General features: G+C 51.6%; 3 protein-coding genes across 3 annotated transcripts; 2 read left to right on the forward strand and 1 right to left on the reverse strand.

Moving 5' to 3' along the window:
* Positions 1 to 1,772: 1,772 nt before the first annotated feature.
* On the forward strand, positions 1,773 to 2,732 carry PG994_006724 (haloacid dehalogenase; the record flags this gene model as incomplete). Its single annotated transcript, XM_066858133.1, has 1 exon — positions 1,773 to 2,732. One exon carries the CDS (start codon positions 1,773 to 1,775, stop codon positions 2,730 to 2,732), a length of 960 nt encoding a protein of 319 aa, XP_066717402.1.
* A 5,661-nt stretch (positions 2,733 to 8,393) lies between these two features.
* On the forward strand, positions 8,394 to 9,160 carry PG994_006725 (Ras GTPase ras2; the record flags this gene model as incomplete). Its single annotated transcript, XM_066858134.1, has 2 exons — positions 8,394 to 8,498; positions 8,579 to 9,160. 2 exons carry the CDS (start codon positions 8,394 to 8,396, stop codon positions 9,158 to 9,160), a joined length of 687 nt encoding a protein of 228 aa, XP_066717403.1.
* Positions 9,161 to 15,568: 6,408 nt separating this feature from the next.
* PG994_006726 (uncharacterized protein) lies at positions 15,569 to 16,822 on the reverse strand (the record flags this gene model as incomplete). Its single annotated transcript, XM_066858135.1, has 2 exons — positions 15,569 to 15,811; positions 16,001 to 16,822. 2 exons carry the CDS (start codon positions 16,820 to 16,822, stop codon positions 15,569 to 15,571), a joined length of 1,065 nt encoding a protein of 354 aa, XP_066717404.1.
* Positions 16,823 to 18,143: the final 1,321 nt, after the last annotated feature.

Genomic DNA, 18,143 nt, shown 5'->3' on the forward strand with positions numbered 1-18,143 from the left:
TGCAATGCTGAACAGCCGCCTTCACCCGATTGGACGGCTTGCCCTGTGACAGGTTCGGCGGTCATATCTACGTAACTGGTGACTGACTCAACTTCAACAATCAACCACTACATATAACTTTCCTTCTGCATGCTTCTTCATTATTATTATTTTAAAAACTTAGTGGTACACGTTTATGCTCGATTCCTTATGGCCGGTGCTTCGTTTGCGCCTCATCCGCCAGCAATCGAACCAATCCATCCCATCGACATACTATACCGGCCAAGCATCGCCTCACAAACAACTCCTGCCTCCTTTTTTTTTTTTTTTTTTTTAAAAAAAAAAATCTAGAGACAAATCCCCAATGAAGCACCAAGCATGTCTCGGTACCTGCAGAGATCATAGGAGTCTAGTGTTAGGAAATGGCAGGGCATACTACCCCTTGATCTTACGGTACACGCCGTAGGAACCAAGTCCAAGAGGAACACGACAGCATCGTGAGCTGCGGTCTCCCGACCTGCCCCCCGGCAGCCATCTGCAGGGATCATGACATGCGGCTGTTTGCCGTTCCCGGTTTCTTGCCCCCCGGGTTTGATTTCGGTGGCTCTATTACTAACTGCAGGACTACCTACGATTATCACCAAGGGGGCTCTTCTGTCGACAACCCCACGAGATTGCCCAGCGAAACATAAACCTCTACGTCAGAGATGGGGGAGACGGGGGCCGAAGGGAGAGGATGGCTTATATACAGCAATCCAGTTTCTTCGTGGCCCCGAGCCGTTTCTCAGCTTCGTTGAAAGTGATCTACGGAGGTCCCAGTGATCTAGCATGGCAATTTCGGGCTCGCGTGGTTTGGCCCGAGAGCGGGCCAAAAGCGGAGGCAGGTGGGTTTACGTTCTCAAAACTCTGTCATCATACTTTCAATATCGGGAATTCGAGACGGAGAAAAGCTAATGAAGGCTTTCAGGATGATGAGAGAGAGAAAAGACCTAGGCGGTATCGGAAAGCGCGTCTACGGCTCTCTGGATGCCAGTCCATACATCGTCCAGGGGCGCATGGAATTATTCCGCACAAAGGAACAGCGATGGAACAACGATACAATAGGGGTTACATGGCACGACAGTTTCCCACATGCATTGCTGAGTACATGCGTGTTGCTTTCTCCCTTATGATACGGCGGCATGGTGTCGCAGGATGTGATGAGGGAGTACTTGCTGGCACTCGTAAAGGGTATCAAAGATCTGGCCCCCCGACCTTGATGGCCTGTGATCTTTATATGCCGAATATCTCAAGGGGCGAATGCATGTGCTCACGAGCTTATTATGTGCTCATGAAGAGTCAAGGCAACGGAAGTGCAACGTGGATGGTCAATGGACTGGGGAACTTTTGCATGCCAAGATAGGGGGTATGGATGGACAACTCTAGTTGGACCGGGTGGCTGGAGTTACAGGACGACAAGCAAAGTCTATGGCTCTATGCCGCTCGGCAGTATTCATATATGCCCATGCTTACGAGAGAAATGTTGTATGCTGCTCCGTACTTATGTCTGCATTTTATTTGGCCCATCCTTATGCAAGTGAAAGGTGGGGGATGACATAGACAGCCCCAAGTTGTTGGAGACAAAAACCCCAGCTCCGCATTCGCTAGATGAGAGGGCAGGCCTGCAAGTGTGAGCTTATTGCCGAAAGACGACCCCACCTGTAACCCCGAGTGACTAGAATTCCTCGATCATCAAGCAGCCTTTCGGGTAATTAAACAAACACCCCACGGCTCGGTCAACGGATCCAGGGAAGATGATGACAGAGGCTGCTACGGTGCCTCTACCCGCGCTCCAAGGCGTCCAAGCACTGCTCTTTGACGTCTTTGGCACCGTCGTAGACTGGCGCTCTACCGTCGTGGCCGAACTGACCAGGCGCGGCAGGGAGAAGGCGGATTCGCCTGCCTTCGATTCGCTGGCCCCATCGCTGCAGTCCCGCCTGGCGGAGCTGATCGATGCGGACTGGGCGACGTTTGCGCAACAATGGCGGGCCAGCTACGGCAAGTTTACCAAGGGGTTTGTGCCCGGCGAAATGGCCTGGAAGGACATCGACACACACCATTACGACAGCCTGATCGAGCTTCTCGGGGACTGGGGCCTGGCCGGGGCTTTCAACGACGATGATGTCAGGTCGCTCAGCCGCATCTGGCACTACCTGCAGCCGTGGGAGGACTCGGCTCAGGGTCTGAAGATGCTGGGGACTCGCTATACCACCTCGACGCTTTCGAACGGCAATCAGCAGCTGCTCCAGGACCTGAACGAGCACGGGCAGCTCGGTTTCCACAGACTGATATCTTCAGCGGATTTTAAAGCCTACAAGCCCGACCCCAAAACCTATCTCGGCGCAGTCGACGCACTGGGCCGGCAGCCAGGGGAGTGCGCCATGGTGGCTGCACATCTCGGCGATCTCAAGGCCGCGAGATCGTGCGGGCTCAGGACCGTTTATATAGAGCGGCCTCGGGAGGAAGACTGGGCGTCTCGGCCAGACCTGATCGAGGACGCTCGCGCTTGGGTTGACGTATGGGTAGCCAGCGACCAGGATGGTTTTGTAGAGGTTGCCAGACGACTCGGGATCCCAGGGGTGAGAGATGAATACAGATCCTGCCTGGCGGACATATATCGAGATCATAACGCCGTCCTGCCTTGCAGCGTCGGAGGTGGTGGGGGTAAATACTTCTGGTTGGTGCAAGCATCGAGAGTCGGTGAAGGGAGTTGAGTGGCCAGCTTTAGCCAAGCATTTCTCACGCACCAACGTTCCACGTGCGAACTAGCTGGTTACACAGGTAACCGGAGTAAACCAAGTGAGACAACCTAGAGATATATGCGTGCGTGCGTGCGTGCGTGTACGTCGAGAGCGTGCCGAACCTAGCGTGCCCGGGGCTCCACGGATGGGTGTCTGCCTTGTCCCATAACGGAGCGAGCCCAGCCCAGGGGCCCTCGTGCACATTACTGTACCTGTCGTGGGGAACGGGCAGCTTCTGTGTTGTCCTCCATAAACATAGTAGTGGCTTACCAGCCACTTGGGCTTGCTAGACCCATTTCATGCTCGGTATGTGATTCCTGATAGCTGGGTGACAATAATAGCCTAAAGACGTCTTGACGGACGGTAAGCTGCATGAATCGCAAAAACTAAAGAAAAAAAAAACCTTGGCGCGGCTGGGGCCAGTGTATGTCAGCCATCGGGCTTATTTCTCGACCACCAGTAAGTAAAACAGGACTGCCCCATTCGGCAAAACAATGTAGCATGCTACACAATGTGGGCGTGTGTAACCGTTGAATGTAACTCTCTTCTTGCAAGGCGGTCAATAAGCGCTGCAAAAGACGGGAAGATCGGTCATATATCCGAAGCGCTAAAGTGCATCGCTTTGGGGGCGAAGCAAGTTTGGGGGTTGACCCGCGCGAGAGAAACAGGATTAGACGCCTTCGCCTTCCTGCCTCGAGGAGCAGACAGACAGACTCGGCTACGTGAGCCGATTGCCAACGTGGCCGGCCAACTTCGGTCACTTGACGGGCCTTGTCGCACGACCAGTGGCTATGGCGGCGACGGCCCAGATGCGCTTGAAGCCACGAGACGCCTAGTCCACCACATCGCTCACGCTGGGGCTCGTGCATCTATCTCGGCACGGATGGGTAGGTAACGACGGACCAGGCGCTATATAATAAGAGTTCCTGCTCGCAAATGCACACTAGCCGATGGCCGTGCTGGCTCGTGGACTCCCGGTCTGGTCGTCCTGGGGAATCCAATACGTCCTATAATGACGTCCTCGGATATCGCAGGCAACGTGACAATGTGCCCTGATGAATTCAATGGTCGAACCATGATAGGTACGTAACGTACGTACGCGAAAGAAGGTTGAGTTGGCAGCCAGTGTAGGGTGGTATGAATGGTACCAGAAGCTCAATACCGAAGATCGTGAATCATATTTCGGCAGGCTGAGAGTAAAAGGGGGGAAGTGTGGGAGAGCATTACGGTCATGGACCTGGGGCTTAGCCGCTTGCCGCAGCCATCGGAACGAGACCAACGATGTTATCTTTGCGAGGCTGCCTGTGAAGAAGCCGTCCCGACAGGATGGATCGTCTGATATCTCGTTTCGTTTAAGTATGCAAGCATGTAAGGTTAACAGAAGGCATGGAACGGTTAGGATATGTAGCAGGACACCCCCTAACGCGCGAGCAGGGGTTGAGGCTCGGTTGAAAACGGTGGGAAGGATGGTGCACACATATCTACCTGTATCTCCCTCCTTACGACCACACCACGTACTTAGGTCACTTCAACCTTGAAAATAGCTGCAGCAGCCTGCGATGGATCGTGTTGGGAGCAAACAATCTCCAATCTCGCTATTTCTGGAAACAAGTACAACATGCCGTCAGACATACTGTGCTCGTATGTGCATACCTACATACCTATACCTACTTGTGGTTAGTAGATAGTAATCTGGTTGTTACGACGGAGTGGTGGTAGGTTGAATATTTGTGGCGCCACGCCTATGATCGGTCATCATTTATGGATGGGGGCCAGCTCGGGGAGCTCTTCTTTTCTCCGAACCCCGACCCTGTATAAGAGGGTTTGGGGATCAGTTACTACCGGCCTAGCTTCCGGTATCCAGTTGTTTTCTCCTCCTCTGGTACTGTTTCTCTGCCTCTCTAGGCCTCGGCCGAGTCTGGAGCCATCAGTAGACATTACCTAACGGCCAGTGCCTAGCTACAGGTAGGTAACCTTTGTCGTATTGCAATGCATCAATGTCGTGGTCGGCTCTTTCAGCCCCTTAGAAACGTGCGTGCCCTGGCTGGGCGTTTTGCTTGTGCCCACCGTCAAGCGGCAGCTCGCTATTCCTTCGCGCGCACCGCAAGCGAGATGTGATATTCCTGCCATTGGGTGTTCAAAGCTGAGCGTTGCCCTATCATATTCCCCTCCCCCAACCCGACGCGGTTTGCGCTCTACCCCTTCGGCTAGAAAAAAAAGTCTATATCCGCGGCCATCTCGGTGTTGGGTTGCTGCGGGGTTGAAGATATTTTCGTCCGTAGGTACATGTATGTAGGAATGGATACTACTACTGTATGTGCCATGCCGGTTTGTCGATCAAAGCAGTCAGTCACCAGCCGTGCGGTGCGGTTGGGTTTCCTTTTTCCCAAGATCATCATTGCATCCTGCAAGCGCGAATCAATCCGTCGATATTCGGGTCGTGGTCGTGGGGCAACATCCGCGAGGGAAAACTAGCAGCAACTCTTCTGTGATACGTAATATTCCAAATAGTTAGTGGTCGGGCTATTATGGCCTCCTTGTTATTCCTTGTCCGCGGTGGTATGGTATGTAGGGTATCTTTTTTCCTTCGTGGTATTGTTCCGAGTGCCGTAAATTGCAATAGCCACTATAACCTGGAATATACACGCCAACTGACCGATTAAGGCTGCTGTTTTCCACAAAAACCGCAACGGCCTCCGCAACCAGGGATCCCTGGATGATATGCAGACCCATCCTGCATTTAATTGCTTTTATCGCTTCATTCCACGGAAGACGATAGAGACTTCATATGTATGTGGTGAACAGCAGCTTAACGGGTTGGTGGTCATTTGCCCAAAACAAACGCTATTGTGACTGTGCAGCCCATTGCCCATTGACTATTTGGCACCAACCCAGTGCTGTCCTTGGATATGCTTGGTCGCGCGCTCCAGGTACGATTATAACTTATTTTTACCTGTATAATAATGACTCGAGACCTGGCCTGCATTCTTTCCAGATTAGATACATCGGCATAAACATGGGTTGCACAGTCATGCCGGCTGGTGTTGGTACTGTCTAACGACATCACAAGCAAGCGCGTGTGCGATAGGACCTAACCTATCGTACATAGGCCCTTCCTGCAACGCCAACCACAGCTTTACACAGACCTCCACACGGTCAAGTCCCAGCTCTGTGCGGTTCTCAACCATGCCATGCCATGCCTTCCAGTCGTCCGTCGGTCTTATTAGCTCAGCGTCGCATACTGAAAACAGAGCGGGAGACAGCCAGGCGGGAAGAGGACAGGGGAGAAGTGGAAAAGGTGACACCACGCGCATAAGGAACAAGCGCGGAACAGCAAGCCAATAAGGTTTCGGGGGTCGTCAGCCATACGGCATAACGGAGTATCTGTCCGTCTACCTACCCGAGTGAGACCTGTCGCAACGCAATGCATAGAACACAACATAGCATTGCAACATTGAAGATATAGTCTCTCCTTCTCCTCCCCCGTTACCGCTTCATACCTATACGCTATTGATGTACATGCATGGTATGGTGATGGCTTTTGCGTGCGAGGTCAACCAGCCAGCCAGCCAGCCTATTCTGCCTTCAAGTTCTCAATTACCCCACTAAGATTAAGGGCTGGCTGGGCTGGGCTGGGTGATGAAGAAAAACGGTGCCGGGGACGGGAACTAAGCAATCTAGTCCTACTGCTCTAATTGTAGGAGGCTGCTGCTTTGATATCTTTCTTGCGTCACTGGGAATCTACCTGAGCTGCACAGCTTACCTGCTTTGCAAAGCGCCGAGCCGAGTCTGGTCTGGTTACTTTTTCTGATACCTAGCACCTAGCACCTACCTAGTATCCGACCGACCCCCAAGTTCCAAGTCTGGTCTGAGGTTCGGGTTCGGTTTCTCTGGCCCCCCCCCCAGTTGAGCCACAACCCCCCCCCCCAAAAACGCAACCCCGGCAACTTTTTCCCTCCTCCACTTGGTTCGCAGTCAGTTGCTTGCTTGTAATCCTTGACCCTTGAGCAGTAGTGAGCACAGGAATTTTTTGCCCTTCTTGCTTGATCCTTGGCCAATTCCTGGGTCGGTGCCTCGTACACAAGAACAGAACTCATTGCCTCCTCTCAACCTACGTGCTCGTCGGCGTTCTTCTAGCTACCTACTAATAAGTCTATCCAAATACAATTGAATAGTAGCTGTCTGTAGTCTGTTCGTCCTGTGCGTACGCACCTGTACTAATAGTCAAGGACTGCAAGCACGCAGACGTAGTATACCTATAGAGGCGTCTAATGTGCATGTACTTGTATGTATGTATATATGTATGTAGTATGTAGGTATGCTAGGAAGTAGGTAGGTGGTAAGTAAGAGGCAGGTCTGGTAAGCATTGGTATGATTTGTTCTTGTTCCCTTGCACTACCTACCTTATTTTCCTCCTGATTGTCTGCTCTGGGCCGTCATCATTTGATTTGATCCATGTCCCCCTCAAATTCCAGAGGAACAGAAAGAAAGAAAAGTAGGTTGCTTGCCTACCTAACGTCCTTCATACTGGTCCACCCAAGGTACTGCTATCTCCCATCTGGACGGCAACCCTGCAGCTCACCATCTCCCAGAAGGACCGGTCCCTTGTTACATTAGAGGCTAGGTATATAAGGTATTGTCCCCCTACTGTGCGCATATACACACTATGACTTGGCCTGTGTCTCTCTCCTTAAAAAAACTGTCCAAGCTCAGACCCTCTCTTCCCTCGCTCTCTCTCTCCCACTTACATTACATTGGCTTCTCCACACGCAAGCTCGAGTCTCTCTATCCCTTCCACCAAAGTCCGTCCTGCCTCTTTTCTCCCACACGAACCAAGACCCCTCTGTTTTCCTGCTGCGTGCTGCTGCCGGTTTATTTTATTAGCCCGGCCCAGTCCCAGTCCACCCAGCCTGAGCAGTTCCCCAGTCTGCTTTCGTTGTTGTTATTAACTCTTTTTGCTCTGAGCTTGAACCCGAGAGCTGTGCTACTTCTTGCTTGCTCGCTTGCTGCTGCATGCCACAATAACAAACCACCAACCACCACATCAACAAAACCCATCCCTGAACCAGACAAGCTGTAAACTCTCGTTGTCGGGTTATCTCTCTCTTGCAGTGCGCGCCCGCTCCCTCTCTCCTTCTCTCCCTCTCCCTCCAACATCAGCTGCTGCGCACCCTCTTCCCCTCCATTGCACCTCCCGTTACGCAAGCATCCCAAGTGATTTGTTCTGATTGAACCCTCTGGATAGCCGGGATTGCCTACCAAAAGCACAAGCGGCCTCCGCATTTACCTCAGAGATCGCGACCGGAATCGACAGATCCAAGTGCACACTGTCTTGAAATCGCTACCAATCTGTCCAATCATCGTCTATCGATCTATTTGTCCGTCGGCTGGTCGGTCAGTCGGTCCCATCTGGACCCTACCATACGTTCGCTTGCTTTCCGTCGCTCCAACCCTTTTGAGAGTTGCTTGGATCCAACATTGGCTTTGCGGCCGTCTCCGACCCCTCTTTTTTGGACAGACACTCAAAAAACCCAAGCCACGCTCGTCTGCAACTGTCTCGTCTCCTCCCACTCCAGGACACGGAATAATTGACGGCCTGGTCGAGCCATCTGGAAGATAAACGAATCCTCCACCATGGCGGGCAAGATGGTATTGTATAAGTTGGTGGTGCTGGGTGATGGTGGTGTTGGAAAAACAGCTCTGACGATTCAACTGTGTTTACAACATTTCGTCGAGACTGTAGGTCGCCCCCTCTTTTCCCGCTCCCGGTGCCCAATTGCGCAGCTTCCGCTCGAAACTAACCTGTAACTGGAATGCAGTACGACCCCACAATCGAAGATTCGTACAGAAAGCAAGTTGTCATAGATGGACAGGCGTGCATGCTGGAGGTGCTCGATACAGCCGGCCAAGAAGAATACACGGCACTACGAGATCAGTGGATCCGGGACGGCGAAGGATTCGTGTTGGTCTACAGCATATCGTCACGATCCTCCTTCTCACGCATCAAGAGATTTCATCATCAGATCCAGCGGGTCAAAGAATCCGTCAATGCATCACCGACGTATCCCGGGTCCCCAATATCCAACGTAGCCGCTAACGCCAACGTCCCTATCATGCTGGTCGGCAACAAGAGCGACCGCGTGACAGAACGAGAGGTATCGACACAAGAAGGGCATGCTCTAGCACGCGAACTGGGCTGCGAATTCGTCGAGGCATCGGCTAAGAACTGCATCAACGTCGAGAAGGCCTTTTACGATGTTGTACGGATACTCCGTCGCCAGCGACAAGCGGCCGCGCGGCCAACGCAACAAGACCGCCGCAATCCCGCCCCGAACGGCGGGTCGCACACACGCCCTAACAAAACAGGAGGCAAAGGCAAGCGTAATTGTATCGTATTATAAGCCTCTCGAGCCACCAACATGGCTCGCGGGGATAGGAACGCGCAGGCTCTGGAAGGGCATCTCTCGGCGACAACTCGGGCACACGCTCTCCCAGGTCTTGTATCGAGCCGGGTTGTGCAGAGATCCAAGACGGTCGGTGCCACTGTGCACAAGGCGCGCTGTGTGCATCCACGACGTTGGTTTTGGTCGAGACCCTGTTTATACAACACACTTCATACGTTCATCTTTCCCACAGCACCATATCAGAGATATCTACAACCAGCTTTCGGTCTGGCGAACGGCGTACGATAAAAAAAAGAGGCATCTACGGGCGCAAGGTTTCTTTCAGTTTCCCCTTTCGAATACTAACCGCAAGGATGAGCAAAGGCAGCCAGTAGTCTTTGGCCTTGGATGCGGCAGGAAGCCCGGTGGAGTGGTGATGTCTTGGAAGATATAGTTTGGCGTCGAGGAGGGGGCGAGCTTCGTGACTTCAACGGGTCAGGACCTCGTGTGTCTGAAATGGCTTTTTTACGGCATGTTTGTGAGACGTCCAGTCTTAGTATCTACCTGCCTGCATCTTGGATACTTGTTCCATTGTCGAGCACTGCAGGCCCCCCATGGGGATATTGTCCCCCAGATACCTCTTGCGTTCACACGCGTTACAACCAATGGGCCGAGCCAACACATGCTCAATTGAATTCAAATTGCTGGGCAAAAGTCTTCGTCTCCTAACCTTGCCATATCGGACCCCGTGACTGGCTAACCGCTGCCCATGACGAAATTTGGCCTTGGGAATCCCATTTGAAGGCTCGGTGAGGCTGATCGGCATCCCATCTTATCTGTGTAGGAGGCGCTACATGTACTTGGCCGTAGGTATACATAATGGACTAGGGGGTAGTCGGGAAATTGAGTGCCTGACTTTGCGGTCCTCCGCTATCAATCAACCCCACAGTCACAGCTCTAAAACAGACGGCTCAGTACGAAACAGGCGCAGCCCTCGTCGAGATCATCGTCCCTCAGCCAAGTTGCGCCCCGTGCAGCATGGTTTGGGATTCCGAACTGGGGACTCCAGGCCATTATGATCTGCTTTTCCCCGTGCAAACGTCACACCTATGATGGGCTTGGCCAAAACAGATACGCAACAAGGAAGGAGCCTCATCTCTCTCTTAGGGTTCTTTTACGTATCTGGAAGGAATTAAAGCGTTAGAGCTTCTTACATACATACTCTCGGGAGTAACCACGTGTCCCCGCCGAGTTTTGCCAAGTCTTTATATGTACATACTTACTCATTCCTGTCAGGCCCCCATCTATCCACATCCCATTCTTAGGGCTGGGCAGCCAGCAGCTTTGCAGCAAGCATTACCATACCAATAGCAAGGCGATCGGTCCTCGCCTCACGCAGCTCATTGGCCGCCCGACATTGGCCATTTATTCATGCCTTGTCCAGGTATGTAGTCCGCTGCCAACGAACGACTAACAGCATGCCGGGCTCACCCGCTAGGCTAGTAGTGGGCAAAGGCAAGTTTGACTCGGTCACCAGAAGTTCCCTTGTCACGGGGGAGGGGATGGGGTGGTAAGGAGAAGGAAGAAGAGCAAGGAGAGAGAGAGCAATTAACCATTTTCGATATTAGTAATTTTGATGATAAGTTACTAGGTAGGACATTGGGGGGGGGGAGGCATTGACCGTTATTAGCACGGCTTAACTTCAATGGTACTTTGCTTCTGTGTGGGCCCCTCCATTGGGCAGCAATAGCCAGCAGGGCGGGCTCTTTCTCTCATTCTGCTAATAAGTATTGTTCCGGCGAATACCAAGATCTACACTTCAGGTATCTAGATAGCCAGCTAGGTGTTTTAGTCGGTAGGAAGACAGTTGATCATCCATGTGCGTACGTAAGCCACAGAAGGCGGTTTCTCGTATATCAAATCTAAATGGTCCTTTGTCCACCCTTGCTACTGCGCTGCCACGCGACTGGCGACGAACTCCTGCAATGTACGGATTTAAGTAGTATGGAGTAGAGTGGTGGTGCGTAGGTGGTGCGAGTCGAGACTCCATCCATTCACTTTACCTGCTAACCGTTAGCACATTATGCAATAGACAGCCACTGCAGCCCGCTGTGGTCACTGGTGTAGCCCGCCCCTCTGATGGTGACACTTTGCCCAACCGTATCAAGACAGCAAGTCGTTGTCGACGTTGCCAGAGCTTCGTTTTTTTTTCTTTCTTTCTCTCTCTCTCTCTCTCTTTTCTTCTTCTTTGGCGCTGTTACCACGAGGGATTACAATGGGAATTGTCCACCAGCGCACCCGCATAATGAATGCTACCTACACCTGCTATGCTATTGGTGTCAGATATACAATAGGGCCCGCCAAGCCCAACTCCAACGTGACTCTGGTGAAGTTAAGACCCGGGTTATTTTTACCATAGCGTGCCGATAACTCCGATGACATGAACGTGGACTTGGCTTGAACTGCATGTGCAACAACCAACCAACCAACAACAAGCGACAGACAAATAAAGGAAAGAGTGGGAGAAGAAAAGTACGGTGACCCTTTCCACTCACCACCGCTCAACCGGTTCTCTCACCTTGCATTTCCGGGTCAGGCTCGGCCACCACATCGTTGCCCTATTAGATACTTACCCAGCCTCTTTCCTTCCTCTCTCTCTTCTTCTTCTTCTTCTTCTTTTTCTTCATATGGCGGCTGCTCCGACATCCCGGAGGCGCAGACAGGCGTCTGTCGCCATCTTTAACTGCAGCCGCTAGTGCTTCGGCTACTAAGCTGTTCATTCTTTGTTGTGTTTTTATTAATAAACCTGGGTTACTAACGCCCCCCAACATGTGTTTATTAACGGTCATCGTTCTTCCGAGTATATGTAATGACGTAGACGGTCTCTTGCAGGGTCTTTCTTCTTCTCTTTTCCCTGTCCTTCCTTATCCTTATGCTATGAGAGCATGCATATCGTCATACACTCATTTTCCTGGCTGTCGTATGTAATTTACAGGAATCTATTTACAGCTTCTTCTCTTGAGTAATTTACACAACCCGGGTCCCTGGGGGCACATGTACTTACATGTATCATATCCATCGTAAGGATGTACGGCGCGCACACATGCTGCTATAAAAAAAGAATGGACTGCAGCAGGCCGCCGGGCGAACGACCCAATCCCACAGTTGGGCTATATCTGGTACTGATATAGGGTATTCAATTTCGACATTTAAGAACTGACCCGCGGCAGTCTGGTGAAGTGGGCCCCGGTAGTCGCTACTTTATATAAGCCCCAGTTGATGATGGTTGTACATACTTTGCAAGAAAGGATAGTCCAGACCAACTAAATATGAAGATTCATCATGCGATAGATACAATACGGTAGCCCATGAGCCCGAAGGAAGACAGAGAAAAGGAAGAACACTTACCCCGTTTCCCTATGAGGGAGGTCGGTCAAGGGTCGGTGAATCGCCAATAGGCAATGGACGGAGACCGGCGAGCGACGACGACTTGGTTAAAATCAAATCAATCAACCAACACGAATGGAGAAAAGAAAGTCGAACCCATCCGTCACGTCACCCCTGTACGAGCCCACGTTGAACCCATCCGGCTTTGGGTTATACTCCGGGCCCCCACTACCCGGAAGCCCAGGACCCTGGACCCGGTGGTTATCGTTGCATCAAACCAGTGAACCCTTTTTCTTTTCTTTTTTCTTCTTCTTTTTTTCGTCTTCTTTTTCGAAGCCCCTCCAAGGACGGATAACTTGTCTGCCCGTTTTACCCGGCCGAAACGAAGCAAATGTCGTTCCTTATCATGTGTTGATACTCGATATGTGGTAGGTAATTTGCCTTTCGAGGGTCTCTCTGCGAAGCAGAAAAGAGTCCTTCATGGTAAGACGATCAATCATCCCGTCGTACATAGGAAAACAACGGATGAATACATCATTACACTACAGTAGCGCCAAGAGACGGCAGCAGCAACACACAGATGGGGGAGACAGACGCTGCCCTCGCTTAATGTCTTGGCTCAACATGGACACATGGATCAACTAAATACTGCTGCTGCTACTATGGAGTACATACCTACTTACTTACACATGTATTGGCACAAGGGACCTTTCCCTTTTCGCTTCTTGCTCTCTCTCCCTCTCTCTTGGATTATCGTAACGGCCTGCTTGCCTGTAGAGAGTGAGTCGTTGTTTAGCAAGCTTTAGGCAAGCTGTAGGCAAGCTGCTAAACAACGTGCATGTTCAGATATATGCCCGCTTCTTGGTGGCTTACAATCATTAATCATCACTTCCTATGCCTTGACTCTTTGGATATAGATAAACATCACCAGCGTCCTTGTGTCGCATTGCAAAAACGTGGTTAGTCGGAACTACTCCGTAGAACATGGCATTGACCTTAGCTTAACTCTAAGACTTACTGGTTTAAGTATGCCAGAAGCTATAAGACGTCGAGATTGGGAGTGATCTTCATCATGCCTAACCGTATAGGTATATCGAATGCTCCTTCTGGAAGCGTACCATCTGTACTTAGTCATGGTTATATGCGCCTTCCCACAACCAGCAATAAGGTTCCGGCTACTACTACGACCTCCCGGTGTCTGTTGTTACTCGAGACTCTCCCCCCTTCTCTCTCTCGGCCTTTTGGATGGTAAAGGGGTAGCTAGGCAATCAGATCAAGTCGGTTGTGGACTTTGGTGACCCCCACGACCGATACGGCAGCGAAGGATCTCCCTTGGACCCACGAGTCAGTTTCGTTCGTTGCCTGTGGCTTTCTTTCTTTGGCTTGTCCGGGGGCCTCTCTTCTTTCCTTCCTTCTCTCTCCTTTCTTCTCTCTCCTTTCTTCTTCTCTCTACCCTCGCGATTCGGTCGATGTCCGAACACGAGCAATCTGTGAGTAGTGCTATCTGACTATCATGTCTACTGCATACGTTGGAATGAATACGGCGCACGCCACTGCAAAGAAACTCACACATACATGCATGCAGGGTTGAGCCATTGGCAATAGTCGCGTCTCATCCTCAGCAGATAGATTGCCTACCACCTACCACCTATCACCCACCTCCTAACAAGCGTCTCCGCTGGTTAGGGTTCTTCCCGTACCATAATAGAAGAAGTTCGTGTAAACTCAGGTGCGGGCTCCTGTGGCGCTGCTCCAAACTGACGACCCAGATATAAAAGTACATCGCATGCATGCAATGCACACCCAAGCAACAGCAAGCATCCGTTATACTACCTACCGGCTGGCGTTTCCTGTCCTGTCCTCCACCGTTTGATCGAACCCCTAAAACCCAGGCTTGCATTATTTTGCTCGGTTAACTAGATGCCGGTATACGTAGAGGGGCCTGTACTGTGGCACGTTACTTATACCGGTTTTGCCGGAGTTTGCCTGGGAATCACCGTCGTCTTAAGGGGAAGTCCGGTCTGATCCTGGCCTGCGCCGCATCCTACTTGCCTGCTTGCAGACTCTAGCCTTTTCACAGTTTTCCTTTTTGCTTCGCTTCCTTCCTTTTCGGGCAACTATCATCCCGGGGGGAAAGAGACGACGTTACGTTGTACGTGTGTGTGTGCACCTCAGTCCCCCAACCTACCTCCTACCTTGTCGACCATCTCATCTCATATCAGTAAAGAGATGAAGAATAGAGGGACCACGTACGTAAGACCGTACCTTTTTTTTCGACGACCGGTGTAGGAGGAGGAGAGGAAAGGTTTGACGTCTTTCTCTTTTGGAGACGAATCTCCGTGAAGTGGAAAGCAAAAGCGCAAGGATCGCATTTCCGCCTAAATGCAGAGAGCCCAGCCTCTACTACTATGTACGTGTGTGTAGCTGGTTAGCTGCGAAGTGATTAGAAGTCTGTCCGACTAATGAGATGTCAGCGTACCTCTGGGGTCGGTTAGGTATCAGGCGAGAAAGTAACCATGCATGTAAAAAGCAGCCAGCCACGCTGACAGCATGCCTTGCATACGTGAATCTCCGTATGTGCCTTATAGACGCAGCTTCAGCCTTTGAACACGAGGGTCTGATTCACCTATCAAACACCGTAAAAGAACCCTTGGAATTGATATTGGTGCATCGTCATTCCTCGCATTACAGGTTTCCCCCGGGAGGACACAAGCATACATACCTGCATACTCATCAGATAGTTAGTTGACTGGGTGGGGGTTCGTTCCGGAGTATATATCATCCTCCCTCTCCCCAATGTACTCCGTACTGTAGCCTAATAAACCAACTGCATATGCAAGCTTCATGTAGCCAAGGAGAAGGTTCCCTCTCCATCTCGATGCTAAGTGGATATTCCACTGTCCGGAGTTCAAATCCGTAGATACCGCCGCCAACTGTCGTGATGGAGGGCGTGGCTTGTACCGGGGCATACATTTAACGAAACAGTTCCCAAGTCCCGGCTACATGTGCGGCTGTCCATTGTACGCCCGCAAGAATAGGCTACATACATGCAGGCGGGTCGAGAGAGAGAGAAAGAAAGAGAAGTCGCTGTACGTCAGTCTTTCCTGACCCAACCAAAGATGTGCCCCTGACGCGGACACCCGCCGCTCCCTCCTTCCCCCAGGTTTGGGGAACCAGGATGATGCATTTCCGGGAGAGCATTGCTGCTTGCAGATACCCAGGCTTGGGCAATCCTGGGTAACCAACTCTGGGGGCATCCATTGCTGGGTTCATTGCTTTTGCCTGTACACGTTCACGCACGTTGGCACTTGAAGGCCATCAGATACTGCTTGTTATTGGTTGCTAATTGGTCACTGAAAGAAAACCCACATCACTTGATGCGCATAGCTTAGTTCACTCAATACTTACTTACTCATCCATATTCTCTACCTTACCTAGCTTCCAAACTCTTTCCATCATGTAAGTACGTACCTTCCTCCTCTTCGCCTTTACCCTTAGAAGAGCCCAAAGATCTTGCGCGGCGCGATCTCCCCCTCCCAGGCGTAGTACTCCGGGAGGCAGTGAGGCGACGTCTCGGCCCGGGAGACCAGCTCGCGCAGATCCACCACGACCCCGATGAGGTCGTCCACGACGCGCTCCATGCCCTTGATCAGCTGCACCGGCACGTCCCGGCCCCGACGAGAACCATGCCGGGCACCACGATGTCGTCCGCCGCCCCCGCCCGTGGCGGAACGGCAGGCAGTCCGCGAGCCGCGTCGCCCGGTCGACCAGGTCGTCCGCGTGCGCCTCGAGCGCGCCCGTGCTCCGCGCCAGGCGCCGCTTCAAGTAGCTGAAGATGCCCGGCGCGAGGTACAGTCGTAGGTTTTCGCGGCCCTTGGCGAAGTGGCCCCGCAGCACGGCCTCGAGCTCGTCGACGCGCCGTTCGCGGAGCCGGCGGGCCGCCAGGGCCAGCAGCGCGCACATCTTCTTGGCCTTGAGCTCGGGGGTCCGCCGCTCCAGGGCGAACCTGGCCCAGATCAGCTCGGCTAAAGACGACTCCGTACCTGTTGGTTCGTTATTGTTACTATTATTATTAGCATTATCATCGTTCTTGCAGGCCGCGTACAGCCATGTGGAGAGGGCGCTGTAGTACACCACCTGCGATTTGCTGCAGGGCCGGCATGGCAGGCCGGACTCGACGGTCAGTTGCTCGGGTAGGGCTTTACGTTCTTGCGACTGCTTCCAAAGCTCGTGGGGCTTCGGGTCACTTCCCTCATGCCCACATGCGCTGAAGCGGAAAATTATGGGAGCCATTGTGGTGAAAGGCGATGGTATGGTATTGCGTTTGGTGATAAGAAAGCTAGGAAGATGTAATAGGGGTTCCTAGTCAAGTAGGCCACTGTCTCAATGGATGATGCCTAAACCCTTTCTGGAATCGTCTATTATCCCTTTAAGTACTCTGACAATGCCTTCCATCAACACAATGCCAAAGGCATTATTCTGAATCTCGGAGACAGGCATCCTCTTTCAACCCTTTGTTGTTGCATACCAGGCTAGTGGCCAGGAATATTGCTGTTGTAGTTGACCACGTTTACAGAGAGTGACGAGTCTCTTGAGGACTGATCTCAATATTTCGAGAAGAATTAACTGCTTCCTGATTCGTTCGCTCTTTCGGTCGACCAATCGAGGCCTGCTATTGATAGGGGCGCGTACAGCCAGAGAGTATGGATGTAGGAGACCTATGTAGTAGGATATCATATCATACCCATTTATGAGATGTGTTTATCTCATTCGACCGACTCTGCCTGGGCGCCAGCTCACCAGAGGTGCCACGGCTCGGGGGCCCCTTATCAACGATATGTCACAGCCTCGGTGAGCTCTGATATGTTCGAATACTCATTTGGAATACCTCAACCGGAAAATCTTCTTTCATAACTTTTGCGGGAATACTCTCATCAACCATTAGTTAGGAAATTAAAGAATAGAAAAAAGGGGATACTGGCGTCAGTGTGTGTTGGACAGACCATACACCACTACACACGTAAGGTATGTATCATCTGATGCAAAGGCTCATCTACACGTGCTACTCGTACAGAATGGAGAAACCAGTCAACCATCTTCCCACCCTTCCCCGCGCTTACCTCCTTTTCAAGATATGAACAGTTTCACTCGGGATAGCCTTGGTGGTGATATAGATACAACCCCTATTGATTTCATACCCTACAGGAAGCTGAAATACTAAGCTGCGTCCTTGATATCAATCAGATACTGATATTACAATTATAAGGTTCATGTACTGTATTCGGTAACGAAGCACTTTTGAAGTATCCCTACATAATTCAAGCGGACATGAAAACATCAGTAATATTGGGCAGCTAAGTAAAGTGTGTCAAGCAAATGCGCTTCGACAGAACTCAAAGTCCTATCAGGCTTCTCTGATTTGCTACCGTACTTCCTGCCGGCTAGAGTCTCCGTAGCCCCCAATCTGCAGGTAGGGTTCCAGGACATACAATACTTCGTCTGCTGGATACCCAGCGATTTATGCAACTCCGCGGTGGGAGCTACAGTTACACAAACTGCTCCCGTCGACCGGTCGTACTTTTGCCGGATTGGGAGCTATACTTGCTCCCGGTAT

The sequence above is a fragment of the Apiospora phragmitis genome (assembly GCF_038363925.1).
Source record: "Apiospora phragmitis strain CBS 135458 chromosome Unknown utg000006l:1.0-5683423.0:1.0-5690449.0, whole genome shotgun sequence".
Taxonomy (NCBI): domain Eukaryota; kingdom Fungi; phylum Ascomycota; class Sordariomycetes; order Amphisphaeriales; family Apiosporaceae; genus Apiospora; species Apiospora phragmitis.